We start from the raw sequence: 23167 nt of genomic DNA on the forward strand, positions 1-23167 counted from the left end.
CACCCCCCACCCCTCACACCATTTCACCATTAGAAATTCTCCAAACATGGCCCTTCCTTCCATTATCAATCTTCGGCCCTGTACATCTTGACCTCATTGCTTCTGTCTATATGTATTCTTCCCACTGGTCATTTTTTGGCCACTGACCACAGTTGTTCTTACAACATTTGTATAATCACTGTCTGCTAGTGATGATTGTCCAATCCAACAGTTTGGTTTGGCAGGCGGCCATCTTACTTCTCCTGCCAAGGGCGAAACATGGCCGGCTGCTGTCTTGGCATTCTGGCGTAGTAAGGTGGTGTATTTCCTTTGGCGAAAGTCAGTTTGTGTAGTATGGCCGCTGTAAAGATCAGATGGCAAATGATGTTTATACAATCACCCCCTGTTTATTTATCCGGAACATAACCAATTCCTCATGTTGTATTAGAAAATAAGTTCCTGCCTCCGGTTTCTGCACTTGCTTAGGAAGTCATCTTCAAAATTCCGGTGTTTCTTGTATGATAGGGTTGAACTACAACCTGTTGCAAAATCACAACCTGTAATTGAATTTATACAGACTTTTGTATTTTTTTTAAATTTCATAAATTTCTTATCAATATCCCCGAATCTGAGTGTATGTATATTATATGTGATAATTAAAAAAAGCTGTTTATTGAGATTGAAATTTTTTGAACTATCAATAGCGAAATATTTAAAAACTAGCTATAAAATGTTTGTAAAACACACATATGCCCACTCCTGCTTTGATTGAAAAGAAGCTAAATGCAAAGTTGAACCAAATTAAGAACTGCAGCTGAATCAAAAGTGGAATCGAATTAAGGCAGTGAAGCAAAAAAAAATATAGGTCACAGTGACCTACATTTGGTATGTTGGTGTATTATTCAAGGTGTGCATCCCCACATGAAGCCTGAAAACTGTCACACGTATCTTTAATATCAGAGTAATCAGTCTAACCAAGATGTTATACAGACAGTGTCAGAAAAGACAAATGGTTATGCACTTTCCCCTATGTTGCGGGTTACATAATTGCTTTAAATAGGAAGTACTGATTTAGTGTTGGAAAGCTTCGGAATGAATCAGATTGAGATCTGGCTGCGTAGTAGCCCATGTGTCATATCATACAGACGCATTAAGCCACGTAGGGATGCTCATCCCTATTATAATGAATGTTCAATCCCATAATCCATTTCAATTTCTTACATAGATATTTAAATTGGCCCCGTTACACATAGCACCTGCTATTTATAAACTCGTAGACCGTTCCCCCGAAGTACGCTTAACAATGTGTTACGTGCAAGAAATCTTTTTGTTTTTTAGCATTTTTTTTTTTTTTTTTTGCAATTTGTTTCAGATATCATTTTGTTTTCAGTGTTTTAAAACAAACAAAAAACACTTGGAGGATAAAAAATAATTGCAAAGCTATGTAACATATATACTCTCCCCCCCCCCCCCCCCCCCCCCCTCCAAATTTGAAATAAATAAAATGAATTTAAGCCTGATACCTTTCATGTTATAAGAATCTACATCTGGCGGGAAAGAATCTTGGCATTGGTATGAGTATCTACTGTACTCTGTAGAGTGAACGTGCTAGTTCAGATACTACGCGATTACATCGGATCATTCATTAATAAAAATGTCGTCTGTTTTTTCAGAAATTGTAACGATGTATTCAGAGCGATGTTTGATGCGTTGGGTTTTTTACTGTTGCCAAGTTAAATATAATCTCCGTTTATTAACGTAGTCATCTTCAATACTATTCTCTTATTTTCAGAAACAGGGCAGTATTATAGGAAATATTGGATAATTTAATCAATTTCAATTCGTCTGAAAACAGAAATGATCTCCAGCAATATGGGTGGTGGAGTTTATGGTTGAAAAATTAGATTTAGAAAAAGAGAATGTCGTCTGCAATTCATTTTCAATAGTTTTTCGTTGAGTCAGACCACTTTTGATGAAAACGGCTGAAAATCTTACAAATGTTTTTAAAAAGGATGAACGAATTTAGACCCAAATGAACACACTTTCCAATGCTTGTTAAATCAGTTAATGCAATAAAAAAAAAGGTCTTTATCACAAGTGTTTGAACAATTATTAGACCATGTACGTTTTTGATGTGAATTTTATCTTTTCGGTGTAGATTTCAGAAATGTCATGATCTATTACCGTCACCGAGTCAAAACGTTGATAGTCATGCCTTTGAAGTACCCTTAAGTAGAGATCATTATGTCACGCCGATAACAGTCGACCATTTTGTATCAGTGTCATCTTTCTTATGACCTTTGAATTTGACACCCCCTGAATCTAAAATGGATGCTTCTCATCATGTACTTTAGCTCTAACTAACTGGAACGGTCTATTGTCATTTCTAGGGAACAAAGGTTGATGTATTAGGTTTTCTCTACCATTAGGATCCACATTTTATGGGCGAGATTATATATGTATCTTTTTATCTACATAGGTCAGTTTTGAAATGTACTATATCTGATAGAGAGTGAACTTTCTATAAATTCTAACAATTTTTTCCCGCAATATTGAAAAGACAGTAAAATTGTCTTGTGCCTGTGAATGAGTTCACGGGAAAAAAAAACCACCAATCTGAAATAACAGTCAAGTTTTATTTCTTGTGCCAGAATAAATAAATTGAAATTGAATAATGTACAGTGTATCATTACTATTTCATTTTAAACAAACAATTCTTTCCTTGTACCTCTGGGTTATATTTTAGAAGAAAAGATCGGATTCAGAGAACTTGTATTATGATTACCTGTTGAATTTTTTAGGTAAATATCAAAAATATCCAGCTGGTTCTTTACAAGTGCTCTTTTTGCACTTTAACCTTACAAATTCAATACGTGTAGATCTGTACGTCCTTCAATGCCGAATATCTAACAAAGACATTTCCCGCCAAAACTGAGGTGTCCTTTTGTAGCCATACAAGTGACCTGTAAATCGCTCACGAGTACTTTATTGTGTGTAACCTTTTAAAGTTGTTTGTAAGCCTAATCGGAGATTCAAACATTTTGTCAATATTTATTTATAGTTTATGAAGTGCTCAATAAGATTCGGGGTCAAGTATGGTATATATATCATACATGTACAGCTACTATAGACAGTTAAACTCCACCCCTAGTTTCAGACCGGGTCAGTATATTGCATGGTCAACACCGGTCAATACTGGTCAATGGCCCTACTAATCCTGACCACAGGGTTGACAGATTACTTGACCTTACAGAATTGAAGTGGCTCTAGTAAAACTTTCCTGTAAGTAATATGCGAGTGTAAATTCAATAAATGATTATAAAAAAACCAGCTTTATTACTGATCCTTAGTTTCAATGTCCACACGCAATGAAAATGAACTTTTCAACTTTTTGATATCTAAAGCTTTTTTAATCTTTGAATAGTAGACTTATGTTGAAGTTTAGATTTGGTGTGAAGCTTTCAAATTAAACTCAGTGAATGTTTATTGCACTCATGTTAATCTTGACATTAATAATTAATAATACAAAAATAAAGAAAAAACCACCAGCTTAAAGTTTTGACAAGAGAAGATAGCGAAAAGAACGATTAATAAATTTCATAAATATTATAATAAAGGCTGTATCGTTAAGGCACCTCATGTGGTCTTCCGTACAGATGGCAGGTGTTGGTTCCTTAGTGCAAACAAGTTTTATTACTGCAAATCAGTGTATTTTTTGTGAGAAATTAATTTTTGTGGTATTTTGTGAGAAAACTCATTAAAAAATCAATTCTTTTACAAGTTATAATTCTACAGTTGTAGTTTGGAAAATGAAGTACTCAAAAAATAAGGTGATACACAGTATCTCTTTCCCACTAAAGAGCTCTAGATCTTGGGGCTGTAACATGGGCGGTCACAGATCTGAGCCAACATCAGAATGTTGGGGACTATATCCAACATCAAAAACTAGTTCCAAAATCTCTTATGATGAAATATAACTGAAAAAAAGCAATTAGAACATAGGTGAATTTATCTTAGAAAAAATAAACACTTCCAAAATATCTTATCTATTACTAACTTGCATCCAAGTGCAACGCCAAAATAGAATCAAAACATTTCAATATTTCATTTAGCATATTTGACTCAATAATCACCCATTCCTTTGTAAGCAGCCCCTATATATAAGCAGCCCCTATATTTCTGGTCCTTGCATCCCTTCCCTTATAAGCAGCCCCTATATTGCTGGTTCCTGCGTCCCTTCCCTTATAAGCAGCCCCTATATTTCTGGTTTGTGTTTCCCTTCCCTTATAAGCAGCCCCTATATGTCTGGTCCCTGCATCCCTTCCCTTATAAGCAGCCCCTATATTTCTGGTCCTTGCGTCCCTTCCCTTATAAGCAGCCCCTATATACATGTATCTGGTCCTTGCGTCCCTTCCCTTATAAGCAGCCCCTATATACATGTATCTGGTCCCGGCGTCCCTTCCCTTATAAGCAGCCCCTATATACTTGTATCTGGTCCCTGCATCCCTTCCCTTATAAGCAGCCCCTATATGTCTGGTCTCTGCATCCCTTCCCTTATAAGCAGCCCCTATATTTCTGGTCTCTGCATCCCTTCCCTTATAAGCAGCCCCTATATGTCTGGTCTCTGCATCCATTCCCTTATAAGCAGCCCCTATATTTCTGGTTCCTGCGTCCCTTCCCTTTTAAGCAGCCCCTATATACATGTATCTGGTCCTTGCGCCCCTGCCCTTATAAACAGCCCCTATATTTCTGGTCCCTGTGTCCCTTCCCTTATAAGGAGCCCCTATATTTCTGGTTCCTGCGTCCCTTCCCTTTTAAGCAGCCCCTATATACATGTATCTGGTCCTTGTGTCCCTTCCCTTATAAGCAGCCCCTATATCCATGTATCTGGTCCCTGCCTCCCTTCCCTTATAAGCAGCCCCTATATCCATGTATCTGGTCCCTGCCTCCCTTCCCTTATAAGCAGCCCCTATATCCATGTATCTGGTCCCTGCGTCCCTTCCCTTACAAGCAGCCCCTATATACATGTATCTGGTCCTTGCGGCCCTTCCCTTATAAGCAGCCCCTATATACATGAATCTGGTCCGTGCGTCCCTTCCCTTATAAGCAGCCCCTATGTACATGTATCTGGTCCTTGCGCCCCTTCCCTAATAAGCGGCCCCTATATACATGTATCTGGTCCTTGCGCCCCTTCCCTTATAAGCGGCCCCTATATACATGTATCTGGTCCTTGCGGCCCTTCCCTTATAAGCAGCCCCTATATACATGTATCTGGTCCTTGCGGCCCTTCCCTTATAAGCAGCCCCTATATACATATATCTGGTCCTTGCGCCCCTTCCCTTATAAGCAGCGCCTATATACATGTATCTGGTCCTTGCGTCCCTTCCCTTATAAGCAGCCCCTATGTACATGTATCTGGTCCTTGCGCCCCTTCCCTTATAAACAGCCCCTATATTTCTGGTCCCTGTGTCCCTTCCCTTATAAGCAGCCCCTATATTTCTGGTTCCTGCGTCCCTTTCCTTATAAGCAGCCCCTATATACATGTATCTGGTCCCTGCATCCCTTCCCTTATAAGCAGCCCCTATATTTCTGGTTCCTGCGTCCCTTTCCTTATAAGCAGCCCCTATATACATGTATCTGGTCCCTGCGTCCCTTCCCTTATAAGCAGCATTTATATACATGTATCTGGTCCTTGCGTCCCTTCCCTTATAAACAGCCCCTATATACATGTATCTGGTCCCTGCGTCCCTTCCCTTATAAGCAGACGCTATATACATGTATCTGGTCCTTGCGCCCCTTCCCTTATAAGCCGCCCCTATATACATGTATCTGGTCCCTGCGTCCCTTCCCTCATAAGCAGCATTTATATACATGTATCTGGTCCTTGCGTCCCTTCCCTTATAAGCAGCATTTATATACATGTATCTCGTCCTTGCGTCCCTTCCCTTATAAACAGCCCCTATATACTTGTATCTGGTCCCTGCATCCCTTCCCTTATAAGCAGCCCCTATATGTCTGGTCTCTGCATCCCTTCCCTTATAAGCAGCCCCTATATCCATGTATCTGGTCCTTGCGCCCCTTCCCTTATAAACAGCCCCTATATACATGTATCTGGTCCCTGCGTCTCTTCCCTTATAAGCAGCCCCTATATACATGTATCTGGTCCGTGCGCCCCTTCCCCTATAAGCAGCCCCTATATACATGTATCTGGTCCGTGCGCCCCTTCCCCTATAAGCAGCCCCTATATACATGTATCTGGTCCCTGCGTCCCTTCCCTTATAATCAGCCCCTATATACATGTATCTGGTCCCTGCGTCTCTTCCCTTATAAGCAGCCCCTATATACATGTATCTGGTCCCTGCACCCCTTCCCTTATAAGCAGCCCCTACATTTCTGGTCTGTGTGTCCCTTCCCTTATAAGCAGCCCCTATATACATGTATCTGGTCCTTGCGCCCCTTCCCTTATAAACAGCCCCTATATATCTGGTCCTTGTGTCCCTTCCCTTATAAGCAGCCATATACTTCTTATATCACAAGCATCCCATCCCTTACCATAATTCCCAACCTACCTAAAAAAACACTTTTACAATTTAAAAAGGCTGTTTAACCTACATTTAAAAAGTTCTAGAACCATTCCAATGTTCCCAAATAGCTAAGTGCTCAAGGACTTATGTAATTATACATAAATTGAATTTTATTCTGTATAACTTATTCACCTGCCTAAAGTTTACCTGTGTTTTACAATTGGCCCTGCCCACTTTTCACTTGATCCTTCATTCTATTTTCGCTCCTATCATTTTCGAAGAAACTGTTCCAATAAATGAAGTATATTCTGGAATAGATTATTTAATTATGATCTGTGATATTAACACAGGTGTTGTTTATCAGACCAAAGTTTCTCCTAACTTTATCGTACTCCACCCTTCATTGACAAGGAGGCTTAATTATCAAAGGTCAGAGAGGTCAACAGTAGGGATTTCGGGGGTGGGGTCAGCCAGGTAACATGTGCCTTGGACACGTTATTTTGCATTAGATTGGATGTTTAATTGTTTATATACATTAAGTCTATTGTTTCTACAAGGTTCAAGACTCGTGTACAAGTATGGGATTGTTTCCACCTGAAGTTTTTGACGTACTGGTCCAGGTTCTAATTACTGACCATCGCTGTGTAACTGACCATCCCTGTATAACTGACCATCCCTGTGTAACTGACCACAACAGTTTTACTCATTAACACATACATTACCACTTGGCTGATAGCTTTAGTGTTTTGTTGGCCGTATATCTTACTCTTTCCTACTTATATCTTCCGTTCCAAATTTTGTTATGTCCAATCATACTCTATAAACACTCAAAGAATAGAAAAAAAAACTTGGAACCTGTTGCTAAGACACATTTTGTGGTCAGCATGATTTGATAGTAAAAGGGGTTGAACCTGTGAAGAAAGTTTTAAAATGTTTTCTGAAAAAATTACGATTTGTTTTTCAAAAATTTGTCCTGATGTGCATAGAACTTATCCAGTTAAGGAAATTGGTTGAAATCATTTTTAGACACATCTTCACTAACACTGTCACAGACATGATAATCTCTATTTAATATGATCCACCATGTACTTAATGTCAATGACAGCAGGTAATCTTTACACCTGTGAGTAGGTTGACCATTGGTCAAGGGGAGGTCACCTCTGTGAGAATATATCAAAGGACTGTCACTTCACAGAGTCCTTAGGACTATCGCGACAGAACGAGCGACAAAAGGTCCTTTAAATTTAGTCCTTGATATCGGTTACATCATCGTGTGGTGTCTAAACTGACTGATATAGGATTCAGTTTTAATTGCTCAAATAATACAAAAAAATACAAAGAATTAAAAACCACTACTAACAGAAGACGGCTTGTTACAGAGTTACAGAATGAGATCATTTGGCCGTTTTTTCCTTTAATTTTTTGTATCAGATTGAAATTTAAGAATATAATGTCTGAATTTTGTCACAGTTTTGTGAGGGATTATTTTCACTAACTTCCGGAACGTGGTACACCTGTGACTTGATCACCTGGGATAACGAGCTCCTTCATTAGTGTGAATTAACTACAGAAGAAACCAAGTATGATTAAATCAGAATATCATTTACAACTCCAATAAGTCAAAGAATGTATTTTACAAATACCATAAAGAACTTGATTAACTTATTTTACACTAATGAAATAGAATAAATGTTTTAAATTATAGATTCATCTTAAGGGAAACAGTAGAAAAAATTGATATTTTATAATGATAAAATTGAACATACAATAAATGGAGAATATACTTTTGATAATAAATATATATAAAGATATTGTGGTTATTCCTTGTACCTTTAAATCAAGTCGGTTTCACAGTCTCTCTCACATAAACCTTTGGTAATTTCTATAATTTTTTCCAATTCAAAAGTTTCTTGAAGAGTCAAAATGCAAAATACAAATACAAAAAACTTAATGTCAATTCTGCCCGACATAACAGCAAAGTGCATTCACAATAAGTGTTCTATATAGTGATAGAAATTGCACTTTTTTTTAACTTTGAACAAACATTTCTTGATCTTTGTGCAAAATTAGTCATATGAGTTCCAGGCTTATGTTTACAAGTGTTCACCATCAAATACATCCAGTAGCTAGCTGTTTTCATCAGAAGATTGCATGTCAAAAAAATCCTTGTGAGGTTCAGAGGCTTACAAGATCTTGAATGACACGGATGACATTGAATGATGAGAGCAAAAGTGACACTGACTTCCTGTTTTGTTACTTACGTGTCACTTTTACCTGTAATTTTCCTGTTTCACACTCCCACACCTTGTCAGTCCTGTACCTATATATGTCTCTCACTCTTTGATATGGAATGTGTTCATGACAAATTGACATCCTAGTTCATAATCATCTACTCTAGTATACTGGCTATCTTAAGGGTATATGCTGTCTCATTTGTATCAAGATTATCTCCCTTGAAAAAAGTTAAAATTAGTATGATTTTGATATATACTTTTATTTATTTATGAAAGTTAGTCTAACTTATATTAATCACTGTTGTTGGCCTGAACGGACAAAAATCTGCACCTGCAATCTTTTAAGGATCCAAATACAAGTATCATGCACAGCCAAAAAAATGCAACCAAGTGCTTTAATCTCTGAAAAGAAAACCATACCTTACAGGACTTTTATGAGAAATAAAAAAAAAAATGAAATAAACAAAATATAATCTACATTAGTGTTTTGAGTGTAAAATTCAGTGGGGCTAGACCGGGATTCGAACCCAAGAATTGTGATATCATCCCTGTAATCAATTAAGTGACCTAGTTATTGGAATTGTCTTGCTCCTATACTGTTCTACAGTTACATCCAAACGGAAGTTAGGGAAGGTAACTATATATAGGTAAAAACCAAAGTGCACTGGGACAGGGATCCATAATGTTGGAGGAAACTGGAATACCCAGTAAAACCTGTCAGGTAAAGACAGATAAATCAATACCTTTTCATATCCTTTCGAGGAATCGAACCCAGGTCACCTTATATTAGTGAAAGGCGAATGCACTAACCACTGTGCTACCCGCGGCCACCATCCTTATAAGTAAGACTTGCCAAATAGATAGTTAGATCTTGGTTCCTTTGACAAGATAATGTTTGTTAGACAAAGTACAAATTTGCATCACAAATGTTTTCTAGATGTTTTCTCGGCAAAGTCCTTATTAGCATCAAAGCTGTTATCTATATTTCTAGGTAACGCGTACAAATCTTGTTACACACACTCGTGATGAATACATGTTGTCTTACAAAAAGCTATGATTGTAACATCGTACAGTCACGACTTTTTGACATAAGATTCAACCCAGATAGAGGTCACGAGTAACAGAGACCCCACGGAAAATATAAACATGTTATATATTTAAGCGAGGTTTTACTTTTGTTGCAATGCACTCAGTCTGGGAAAAGAGCCCCTCCAGTACATCACTGCCTATAAGAGGAATAAGTTACTGTAAATTTACATATTTTAGTGGTCTTCTTATTTTAGCATTTTCACTCTTTAAGTATTGTGCTGAAATTTGCTTGCGGGCTAACTGAAGTTTCTGCAGACAGTTTTCTATAGCATATATTACTTCCATAAGATACTAAATGTAAAAGTTGTTCATTTGAATCGGCACCCAGAATATCAAAGGAATGGGGCAGGTTAAGTGTTCCAATATTCTCCCTATTATAATACAGGTCCTTTATGCCTCTTGTGTCGGTCGACTTTGACTGTCGCTGATGTCACTTCAGCCAGAGAAGATATTTAATGACAATAATGTGTTTTTGACGGGATGCCATTTAGAAATACGTTCAAGATATACGAGTCATCACTTATATGTATTACTGTTTAACCTAGAAGCTTAAAGGAACTGAATTAATTTGAGATTGCATTTCCCAAGAACAAATGATCAACTTGTGATATTCAACTGTTGATTAATTATAAGGGGGACGTTTTTTTCTGAACTTTATGGTGAGTAATGTCTTAATGTCCATGCTGTCAGATTTTACATGATGGCAGAGGTGTAAGAAATAAACAAGGTATTTTGCTTAAAAATAAAATTGTAATTTTGCTGAAATGAAATAAAGAAATTTGATGGAAAGGTTTAAACATAAAATCATCCTCTCTCAAGTCATTGCAGCATGTGCAGAACAAATCGTCAGCTTTTCTAGTAAAACTTTGAAAACGTTTGTTGTGTGTTTTCATTTAAATTTTACGATTTTACCGACTTTTACTAGGACTGAGCTCCTAGGCACACTTTGTACCAGGACATGTGGTACCCTGTTTATGCCAAACACATGGGTAACTGCCTTCCTGTCTCTAAATCAGAGAAATTAGACAAATTTTTATTGCACGTGCCCATAATTACCATGGCGATAAGGCGGGTGTGATGACCTTCGCCTGTCTTGCATGAAGTATATAAACCAGGCACCGGAAGGTCAGAGGTCATGTACAGGGTTAAAGGTCATTGACGGTCTATAGTGTAAGTGTTAATTTACACTCACTTGGGCTTTGAAATCCAGATTTCCAGGGGCTGTCAGCTCAGGTTTGTCATGTTGAAAACTTTCACCTTAAATAGCTTTATCTTCATTAAAAGATATTTCAAGCTATTTATTTTGGTATATGATATCTATAATTGCATGCCAATCTACCTGGTAGTAAAATGTTTCTGATGCTGGAAAATTACGTAAAAAAATGACAAACACAATTCAATGTTTTGATAAAGTTGTTTAAAATTATGCTTAACCTAACAGAAATTCAACAGAGCTTGAGTCTGTTAATATTCAAAACAAGATATACACATGGTTCAGCATGTTTTGATAATGTCAGTATTTTTTAATTGTAAGCGTTGTGTATGTGTGTCTTTAAAGGATCCCACACCATTATATTGCCAAAAACTCTAATTATGAATTGGACATTTTTTCACATGCAAGAAAATATAGCTTTAATAAATCATTTCTAAACAGAAACCTATACCTCGTGAAATTTTTATGAAAAATTAATAAATATGAAATAAACAAGAGAAAAAACCGATATCAACAACAGCATTTTTAGACTGAAAATGCAATGGGGCAAAGCCAGGATTTGAACCCTGGACCCTGATAATAAAAAAACCTGTTGCTCTAACAAAAACTGGTAACTACCTGGTCAGTGGTAGTTTGCTGGCCTGGCCCAACTACATCCATATCTAATCCAAAACACAAAATTGAAGAAGTTTACTGTGTATATCAAAAACCTGCAGTGGAACTCTCTAGTGTTGTGCCAGCCGTGGAATAGAGATCCTTAAGACACGAAAATAAATGAAGCGTAGCAAACATCTTTATTCAGGTGCTTTATTACTTTTACAGTTTGTTCACCTTAGATTTTATAATTGTGTTTTTTTAATAATTTTAGAAGATTATTGAAAAGGAAAGATACAGGAAAGTTTTGAAAGTTTTTGCTGAAAGATACAAGGAAAATTGTGAAAGCTTACAATGGTGATGTGATTGTCAGGACACCAGAGATAGATTCTGTTCTAGTTAAACACTTGTACTACAGTTAGACTGTCTTAATGGGAATCTTCTCACTTTCTCCGAATACAGGTACAGACAGACACAAGCGCTACATTATTGTAAAGATTATCTACGGACGTTTATCTCCTAGGGAGAGCTACAGACTATAGCACCCTTGTGACCACAACTTACTATACCGCCAATACAATCTGGGTTTAATCAATTGTTCAGATAGGCTTTCCAACTGAAATATTTCCCAAAATTATCATCCCATTACTGCTATTCACGATTATTTTCTCGTCCTTGATGGAACTGCTTCAAAGAATTACGAGAGTCACTCCGATATCGTGGAGAACTACTTGGTCGGTGTAATCCTTTGGCTCCGTGCTGAATCCACTTGACTACATAATACACTGATAGATTTTTGTCCCGTGTTAATTCTTTTGAATGAAGTCTGTATCTGTTAAATCTAAAAAAAAATATAAACAAATAAGAGATTATCAGATGTATTGTAGTATGAAAGTGTTTTTCAAGATATATTGTGTCCTATTTCTTTGAAATTAGCAGACAATTGAAGACAGTATCAAGAGTTTAGTTCAGTAATGAATTAGCTGAATATGAGTCTGGTCCATACTTGCCATCTTTTTGAAATTTCCATGGGGAGATTACACATTTTCAGAATTAAAAACATAAATAAAATGAGTGTATGTACACCATAGAGTAAAAATAACACTTTCAAATGGCATCTTTTGAGTTCTTCTTTCAGATAAAATCATCAGATCTTTGAAAATAGAATAGTTTAGCAAATTCATTGGGTGAAAATGCTAAATTTTAGGGCCCCCAAATCGAGAGTCTCCCTCCTAAACAGGGACAGTTGGCAAGTATGAAAACCTTCCTCAATATTGATGACATAATTACGAGTCTGGTTCAGTATTAAAATACTCAATATTGATGACATAATTACGAATATGGTTCAGTAATAAAATACTCAATATTGATGACATAATTACGAGTCTGGTTAAGTAATAAAATACTCAATATTGATGACATAATTACGAGTCAGGTTCAGTATTAAAATACTCAATATTGATGACATAATTACGAATATGGTTCAGTAATAAAATACTCAATATTGATGCCATAATTACGAGTCTGGTTCAGTAATAAAATACTCAATATTAATGACATAATTATGAGTCTGGTTCAGTAATTAACTGACAATTGATCCTATTTTGATCCCTGGCGAGGATTACTTTCGTTGAGTGACAGGACCTATGGCTTGGAGTCCTATCAAGGAACTGTTTTGGTAGCTATAGTTTACTACAGTGGAACCCACTTATTATGATATTCTATTTGACATAGTGTTATATTATTATTATTGAAAAATGTTATAGTAACTGATATGTTTTATAATAAATGATCAAGCTGTTTTTTGATCAGTTTAAGTTTGTCTGAACCCTAAGTAAGATGCCCTATAACCATCAGACATAGATGTGGAAACATGGGAAGGTATTGATACAAATTGATAAAGTAACAATTGAAATATTATGTTAATTGTCATTAATATCAGCGCGTTGGAAAAATTTGAGAAGATTTCATTTTGCCGTCATAATGATCAGTATGTAAATTCTACTTTAACTTTCAAATAGCTTCGAGCATATTCCTGAGAACTATCGTTATATGTAACATCCTAGCTAACGATTCCGTAATGTAACAGTCAATAAAATGAAAACATTGATGATGGACAGGACAAGCCAATTACTGGTACATCAATGTGTCAAAATGTTCCCATTCTTAAGTTTCAATTGAGCACCTGATGGAATAAAATTACAGTGAATGATACAGAATGTTGTATCAGATCTTTCATCATCAACAAAATGGCCACAAACATATTTGTATCAATAATTTTTATGACAGAATAAAAAAAAAACAGCTTCTTAGATCTGACAGGAAAAACAAAAACTCCTATTTTGGGTAACAGGTCGACTGGCTACCAGCACCTAAGTTCTCATTAAAAGGTCATCAGTTAAAGTGTGCTAGCTTATCTCCCCCTAGTTTAGAAGTTTTTTGTTTTTTTAAATAATTCAATATTCTAAGAGATGGCAGCCAGTCTAAGTAAAAGGATAAGATATTTTTCAATATCAAACTCTATGATGAACTCGTTCAAATTCTCTCTACCCACTGACCTCCATGTTCCAACCAGGACTGTTTTATAAGTGTTTATTTGTATACTCAATCCTGTTCCGACACTCCCCCCCCCCCCCCCCCCCCCCCCCCATCAACCTCCCTGTTGTAGTCCAGTCTGTTTATTTGAGAACACAGTCCTGTGCCTCTATAACATTCCACCCATTAACCCAGCTTCCTTAATTGCCTTGTTGTATCGGAGTGTTGTTTGGTTCAAGTGTTCGGGAATGGCTGAACAGAGGTTACTAAGATCGAGTATTCTAGTAATGTTTTTCTAACTAGATCTATTACAATGGCTGACCAAGGAGGGGTCTAAATTATTTCCTTATATCTTGGACCAAAAGGTCGGAAGCTTTTCCTGGTATGGTGACAGAAAGTTCTAGATAATCTCAAGAGCATTTGATAGTTTATATAGTGGTTGAACAAGAGGTCTAGATAATTTCTGAAGCATTTGATAGCCAACACAGTGGTTGAACAAGAGGTATAGATTATTTCTAGTGCATTTGATAGCTTATGTAGTGGTTGAACAAGAGGTCTAAATAATTTCTGAAGCATTTAATAGCTTATATAGTTGTTGGGCAAGACGTCTAGATAATTTCCTGAACATTTGATAGCCAACATAGTGGTAGTTTAAGAGGTCTAGATAATTTCTGAAGCATTTGATAGACAACACAGTGGTTGAACAATAGGTCTAGATAATTTCTGAAGCATTTGATAGACAACACAGTGGTTGAACAATAGGTCTAGATAATTTCTGAAGCGTTTGATAGCTTATATAGTGGTTGAACAAGAGGTCTAGATTATTTCTAAAGCATTTGATAGCTTAGATAGTGGTTGAACAAGAGATATAGATAATTTCCAGAACATTTGATAGCCAACACAGAGGTTGAACAAGAGGTCTAGATAATTTCTGAAGCATTTGATAGCCAACACAGTGGTTGAACAAGAGGCCTAGATAGTTTCTGAAGCATTTGATAGCTTATATAGTGGTTGAACAAAAGGTATAGATTATTTCTAGAGTATTTGATAGCTTATATAGTGGTTGAACAAGAGGTATAGATAATTTCCAGAACATTTGATAGCTTATGTAGTGGTTGAACAAGAGGTATAAATTATTTCTGAAGCATTTGATAGCCAACACAGTGGTTGAACAAGAGGTCTAGATTATTTCTAGACCATTTGATAGCTTATGTAGTGGTTGAACAAGAGGTCTAGTTTATTTCTAGAGCATTTGATAGCTTATGTAGTGGTTGAACGAGAGGTCTAGATAATTTCTGAAGCATTTGATAGCCACCACAGTGGTTGAACAAGAGGTCTAAATAATTTCTGTAGCATTTGATAGCTTATATAGTGGTTGAACAAGTGGTATAGATTATTTCTAGAGCATTTGATAGCTTATATAGTGGTTGAACAAGAGGTATAGATAATTTCTTGAACATTTGATAGCCAACACAGTGGTTGAACAAGAGGTCCAGATTATTTCTAGAGCATTTGATAGCTTATGTAGTGGTTGAACGAGAGGTCTAGATAATTTCTGAAGCATTTGATAGCCACCACAGTGGTTGAACAAGAGGTCTAAATAATTTCTGTAGCATTTGATAGCTTATATAGTGGTTGAACAAGAGGTATAGATTATTTCTAGAGCATTTGATAGCTTATATAGTGGTTGAACAGGAGGTATAGATAATTTTCAGAACATTTGATAGCTTATGTAGTGGTTGAACAAGAGGTATAAATTATTTCTGAAGCATTTGATAGCCAACACAGTGGTTGAACAAGAGGTCTAGATTATTTCTAGAGCATTTGATAGCTTATATAGTGGTTGAACAAGAGGTATAGGTTATTTCTAGAGCATTTGATAGCTTATGTAGTGGTTGAACAAGAGGTCTAGATAATTTCTGAGGCATTTGATAGCTTATATAGTGGTTGAACAAAAGGTATAGATTATTTCTAGAGTATTTGATAGCTTATATAGTGGTTGAACAAGAGGTATAGATTATTTCTAGAGAATTTGATAGCTTATATAGTGGTTGAACAAGAGGTATAGATAATTTCTTGAACATTTGATAGCCAACACAGTGGTTGAACAAGAGGTCTAGATTATTTCTAGAGCATTTGGTAGCTTATGTAGTGGTTGAACAAGAGGTATAGATTATTTCTGAAGCATTTGATAGCTTATGTAGTGGTTGAACAAGAGGTCTAGTTTATTTCTAGAGCATTTGATAGCTTATGTGGTGGTTGAACAAGAGGTCTAGATTATTTCTGAAGCATTTGATAGGTATAGATTATTTCTAGAGCATTTGATAGCTTATATAGTGGTTGAACAAGAGGTATAGATTATTTCTAGAGAATTTGATAGCTTATATAGTGGTTGAACAAGAGGTATAGATTATTTCTAGTGCATTTGATAGCTTATGTAGTGGCTGAACAAGAGGTCTAGATAATTTCTGAAGCATTTAATAGCTTATATAGTGGTTGAACAAGAGGTCTAGATTATTTCTAGACCATTTGATAGCTTATGTAGTGGTTGAACAAGAGGTATAAATTATTTCTGAAGCATTTGATAGCCAACACAGTGGTTGAACAAGAGGTCTAGATTATTTCTAGAGCATTTGGTAGCTTATGTAGTGGTTGAACAAGAGGTATAGATAATTTCCAGAACATTTGATAGCTTATGTAGTGGTTGAACAAGAGGTATAGATTATATCTAGAGCATTTGATAGCTTATGTAGTGGTTGAACGAGAGGTCTAGATAATTTCTGAAGCATTTGATAGCCAACACAGTGGTTGAACAAGAGGTCTAGATAGTTTCTGAAGCATTTGATAGCTTATATAGAGGGTGAACAAGAGGTCTAGATTATTTCTAGTGCATTTGATAGCTTATGTAGTGGTTGAACAAGAGGTATAGATAATTTCCAGAACATTTGATAGCTTATGTAGTGGTTGAACAAGAGGTATAGATAATTTCCAGAACATTTGATAGCTTATGTAGTGGTTGAACAAGAGGTATAGATTATATCTAGAGCATTTGATAGCTTATGTAGTGGTTGAACGAGAGGTCTAGATAATTTCTGAAGCATTTGATAGCCACCACAGTGGTTGAACAAGAGGTCTAAATAATTTCTGTAGCATTTGATAGCTTATATAGTGGTTGAACAAGAGATATAGATAATTTCCAGAACATTTGATAGCCAACCCAGTGGTTGAACAAGAGGTCTAGATAATTTCTGAGGCATTTGATAGCTTATATAGTGGTTGAACAAAAGGTATAGATTATTTCTAGAGTATTTGATAGCTTATATAGTGGTTGAACAAGAGGTATAGATTATTTCTAGTGCATTTGATAGCTTATGTAGTGGTTGAACAAGAGGTCTAGGTTATTTCTAGAGCATTTGATAGCTTATGTGGTGGTTGAACAAGAGGTCTAGATTATTTCTGAAGCATTTGATAGCTTATGTAGTGGTTGAACAAGAGGTATAGATTATTTCTAGAGCATTTGATAGCTTATATAGGGGTTGAACAAGAGGCATAGATAATTTCCAGAACATTTGATAGCCAACACAGTGGTTGAACAAGAGGTCTAGATTATTTCTGAAGCATTTGATAGCTTATGTGGTGGTTGAACAAGAGGTATAGATTATTTCTAGAGCATTTGATAGCTTATATAGTGGTTGCACAAGAGGTCTAGATTATTTTCTGACCATTTCATTGCTTACATGATGGTTGATTGATAGGTCTGGATAATTTCAGGAGCATTTCCTGAAAAACCTCCTGGTTTGATGCCAATCAGAAAATCAGTAATTATGTGCCACGCAATAGCAAACAATATATCAGTATTGATGAACCAAATGATTTATTGGGTAGGGAGATCCACTGTCCTATGGGTGGTTGCATTTGTCAGTCGTAGTGCTGGTGTAGGAATCCCCGGTTTATACTGGAGTATAATTAACAAGGAAATGATGGAGCATCACCCTCAAGAATTTTGTAGCGGTAGACTTTTTTGAGTTGACATGTTTTCAGGTGGTTAGGCTAACCATAACTGTTCTGATGTCAGTTGGCATAGCCATCCAAAAAAGTCAACTGAATAAAATCTGCCATTACAGAATCCTTATTGTGTTGACACTCCATCACTTACCTGGCTGTACTTACCACTCAGAAAACCTTTCATTATGTACTAAGGTTATTCTGATAATAAACTCCCTGATTTTATTACCTCACACAAATCTTGGAGTTAAACAATGTCTTACTGTAATTTCCTAGGTAGTTTGCCTCTCTGGTCAGCCCAGATGTTACTGTTGTTTCACACTAATAATGCCCTCTCCCAGAATCCAGAATCTTTAATCCAGGAACTTTATATTTTGACATATATTTATTTTGAAACAGAAATCAAATCAATGTTTTTCAATTTAATGTTTCATTTTTATTTTTGCTATTTTTCAGACATGACATGCACTCAATCTACCCCAACAAGTTTGTCCAGAGAGAAGAGAACAACTCACGATATCGGATCTTCAACACCCTGTTTGAGTTACCAAGTATGTGTAGGGCAGATTAGCATGTCAATGTTCAAACCAAATGTATCTACTGTAGTACTTAATAAGTTCTGATTGAGAACTTCTTCATTGTACCCCACACTTAATGAAAGGAGTATATAGTAATCACTTGGTCAATGTGTCCTGGTTGGGCAGGTGAACCCATATATACCTTTTCATGTCAGATCAAGGAACCAAACCCCGGCCGCCTTGTTGAAAGGTGAGTGCGCTGAAAAAGAAATTGCTTTTTGAACTGATTGCAAATTTAAACTTTTTTTTTTTTTTTCCAGAATTAAAAAATAAATCATGAAAATGGGTCATTATCTAGCTCAATTTACATAGGCAGAAAAAAAAGGCTGGCTCACGTGTCGGGTAAAACGGGTTGTTGGAATATTTAGGTGTCAAATCAGGGACACACATGTTTTATATTTCTACACACAATGAAACAATGCACCTGAAGAAAACCGTGAGTTATTTACTATGTACAAATGATTGTTGCTGCCAAGCATTAATGGCTGTGTCAGCCTGTTAATTACTTGGTGAGATATTGATGGACGAGAAAACAGATTCTGCCAAAACTTTTCTACGACTTACAAACAAAGCCATGGCAACAAATCTTACATCAAAATTGTTTTCATCTCATGGTGGGTTTTTTTATGAAAGTTTCTGTACTTACCTGGGTAAGTCAGACCATCCTTTAGTTATATTTCTGATCGCATGGAACAAGTTCCCCTTAATTAAACATGACTTTCTGAAATGGAAGCTTGCTTGGAATGTAAATGGTAAAGGAATGCTTGATTTTAAGGCACGGTGGAGAAATACTACTGTTTGGTAAAAAAAAATAGAACTATCATCATCAAATTAACAGAGAAAATTAAAATTCTGATATTTTTAGAGGTTTCATGATCATGACATTTTTTCGAATCTTGTTTTAAAATTATTTTCTTTTTTCTTATTAAGATGGGCTTACTTTTGAAAAAATGTGAAATGTGTGTTTCAAGATTTACACATTGTTAAGATGATCGGGGAAGACTTTGCCAAGTTTCGCTGAAGTGTGCCCTTCCACCGTAGATTATGTCAAATTCTGGCTCCCGTTAATGTTTGGCAGCTATGGGATTAACTGTATACAGATATCACTACAAGACGCTCCTAATCCACCTGGACAGAAGAAATCAGAATTTCATCAAGTCACTCATCAAAAGTATACGTCAGTAGCGTTTTCTTTCACTGACAGGAAATTAGAATCTGAAAATAGCCCATCACAGCCTCTCGATGATGTGATGGTTTACATAAGCTTCGGGATGAGCCAGAATGCCATCAAGACAACTCTTTGAAGAAACACATCTTAGCATTGCACTTGTATCAATGGCGCTGTATTCCTCATCATTACAAGGGGTTTAACATGACAAAAACTACGATAATGGCTCGTAGGCTGTAGCTTTTACAAGCTTTTCCACGGTTTCGTATTAAAACTCCCCAAAAAATTGAAAATGGTTTACAACATTAACACGCAAAAATCTTACAAATTCATGTTTGTTGTTGCAGAGTTAAAATCTAAAAGATTAAATCTGAAAAGTTGCAACTATGCTATAGCTTGTTTCCAAGATGCAGAGATCTGTTGTTACATAATAACAAAGATGTTTTTAATTGTTAAATTTTGTTTTATATATCTGCTTTTAACATCAAAAACCTATGTAATGTTGTCACTGCTTTTTTCTTAACAAAAACGTAAACATTTTGATATACGATAATCAAATAGATGTAAAAATTATTTGGAAAGTAACTGATTTAAAAGAAAGAACTCATGTAAAACATTATAAACCTTAAAGCAGGAATCACATTTCCCCTTAACCCTTTCACCACTGTAGACCATAATAGACTCATCCAGATCAATGTATAGTAGAGTCTACTAAAGTTACATAGAAGTTAAAGGGTTAAGTACTGACAGGTGATCAGATTTCACAGGTTCCATTTACATAGAAATGTATACAGTTGAGCCTAGCTGAAGGTCTGGTTTATATACAGGTGTCTAGATTACACAGGTTCCTTTTACATAGAAATGTATACAGCTGAGCCTAGCTGAAGGTCTGGTTTATATACAGGTGTCCATATTACACAGGTTCCATTTACATAGAAATGTATACAGTTGAGCCTAGCTGAAGGTCTGGTTTATATACAGGTGTCCATATTACACAGGTTCCATTTACATATAAATGTATACAGCTGGGCCTAGCTGAAGGTCTGGTTTATATACAGGTGTCCATATTACACAGGTTCCATTTACATAGAAATGTATACAGCCGGGCCTAGCTGAAGGTCTGGCTTATATACAGGTGTCTAGATTACACAGGTTCCTTTTATATAGAAATGTACACAGCTGGGCCTAGCTGAAGGTCTGGTTTATACAGGTATCTGGATTATACAGGTTCAGTTTACATAGAAATGTATACAGCTGGGCCTAGCTGAATATACAGGTTCCATGCATTTACATAGAAATGTATACAGTGTGCTAAGTTGAAGGTCTGGTTTATATACAGGTCTCCAGATTATACAGGTTCAGTTTACATAGAAATGTATACAGTTGAGCCTAGCTGAAGGTCTGGTTTATTCAGGTATCCAGATTACACAGATTAATTTTAATTAGACATGTATACAGTTGGACCTGCTAAGACCTGACATGTTTCTTGAAAGTTTACTGCACTTCAGACAGGATGACCTGTTATCTACATGGTTGTATTTCCGCATTTGTCACTTTTCATAAACTATGATTGTTTTGCAGTTTATCTAATTATATGGTTGTTAAATCCAGAAATTCTTCAAAAAATGATGAAGTGAACTGAAATACGTCATTGTTGTTTCAGTTATATACATTCTGGCATGTCTGGTGGATTTCTTCAGTAACCATAGTGACTACACCAGGTAAGTTTCTGCTTTCTGATTGGTCAACTGCTACAATATCAGTCTCTGATTGGCCAATGTACATACTATTGGCATCATTCTTGAAATCTACCCTGTAACGAAGTTATTTTTGTTGTGAGACCTGAATTTGTTAAGTAACAAGAACATACCTAAAAGTTTGGTGAAAACGCAATAAATTCCAAAAATCTTTGTGGTTATTTTATTCTTGAAAGAAAGATCTCTTAGCAATAATCAGTAAACAAGTGAATTCAAAATTAAATAAAAATTAATTTAAATTTCATAAAAATGAATATTATTTATAACGTATTGTAAATTCTTTGTAAATTAGCACTTAAAGTATGAGACCAATGCCAATTTAAGGTGGCAGAGATGTCTCCATTGTATTTCTATTGGAGAAATGCTGTTTTACCATTTCTGTATCATATCTTGACAAGTAGCTTTTGATATTTATTTGCTTCCTCTCATACCTGACTACTGCAACGAAGGATTGTTGAAACTCTTAAGTGCGAGTAAACTTTTGACAAAAAACGATTATTGCATATATTTTCCGTGACTGTATTTAAGCAAGTTAATTGAGCAGTTAACGTAGAGCGATGGCTCAAACAGCTGTCGTTGGCCCTCCTCATTTCTTAGCTTCCAACTGTAGCCCGCGGTCGGATGGTATTTTAATAATATATGTGTTGACTGTCGAAAATGTAGACGTTTTTCTTAGCCTGTAGGTAAACCATCTCATGAATTCTCTAGCGAACAAATTTCTTGATTTGTTAGCATAATATTCGGCTCCAGCCTTTTTTTTTTTTTCTTTTTTCTTTTTTTTGGGATTTTTTTTTTTAACCACAGTGTATTGCTCTAAACACATTATGTTATAATTAGACAAAATAGAATGCTAGTACATCATGATTGCAAAGCCTTTTGATCGTCATTCAAATGAGTGTGTAATTTGGGTAGTTTTGTTCGTTGTTATTAATCCCATACAGTTCTTGAGGATTACGAGTGCTTCCGTTTTAAATATGAGAGATGTTTCCATGTTTATTCCATGAAGTCCTGACTTGTATGCACTTAGACTCGGAGAACCGACTTGTTGAAGGAAAGTCTGGGCTGTTCTGGGTATGGCGGACAAGTGGTGTAAATATTTACGGAGATGGCATTGCTGTCAGGAATTACTAGGATGGGCTGAAACAAAGGGGAGATAAATACAACAAACTCTGCCATCTGGCTTTACCCCTTACCATTGATTCGATTCAGCAGCACTGGGTCAATGAAAAAGTTATTGAATTAATTATGTTTATTTTACATCCGAATAAGTTTGTGAAGTTTCACAAATCCTGAATTTAGATTTGAACATTTACTTTTACCCCCAACCTCTTACCTTCTGTATCATACTTCCCAATCTGGCTTGACATGTTGCTCAACTCTTTACATTTGACCTTTGACCCCTACATATTTAGAATTTATTTACCTATATATATATACCCGGTATATACAATTTCCTCAACGAGAATGAAGAAGGGCAGGAGCCTGAACATT

The 23167-nt window shown here is 36.0% G+C and overlaps 1 protein-coding gene across 3 annotated transcripts in view; it reads left to right on the top strand.

Moving 5' to 3' along the window:
* The window catches only part of LOC110455389 (cytosolic purine 5'-nucleotidase-like), a 145507-nt gene that overhangs the window by 85199 nt on the left and 37141 nt on the right, over positions 1 to 23167 (top strand). For all 3 annotated transcript variants that reach the window (XM_021505496.1, XM_021505497.1, XM_021505498.1), the window contains 2 exons: positions 18630 to 18724; positions 21583 to 21640. In XM_021505496.1, the coding sequence (XP_021361171.1) occupies positions 18630 to 18724; positions 21583 to 21640 (153 nt within the window). The remainder of the gene's footprint in view (positions 1 to 18629; positions 18725 to 21582; positions 21641 to 23167) is intronic.

Source organism: Mizuhopecten yessoensis, unplaced genomic scaffold (genome assembly GCF_002113885.1).
Source record: "Mizuhopecten yessoensis strain PY_sf001 unplaced genomic scaffold, ASM211388v2 scaffold8213, whole genome shotgun sequence".
Taxonomy (NCBI): Eukaryota; Metazoa; Mollusca; class Bivalvia; order Pectinida; family Pectinidae; genus Mizuhopecten; species Mizuhopecten yessoensis.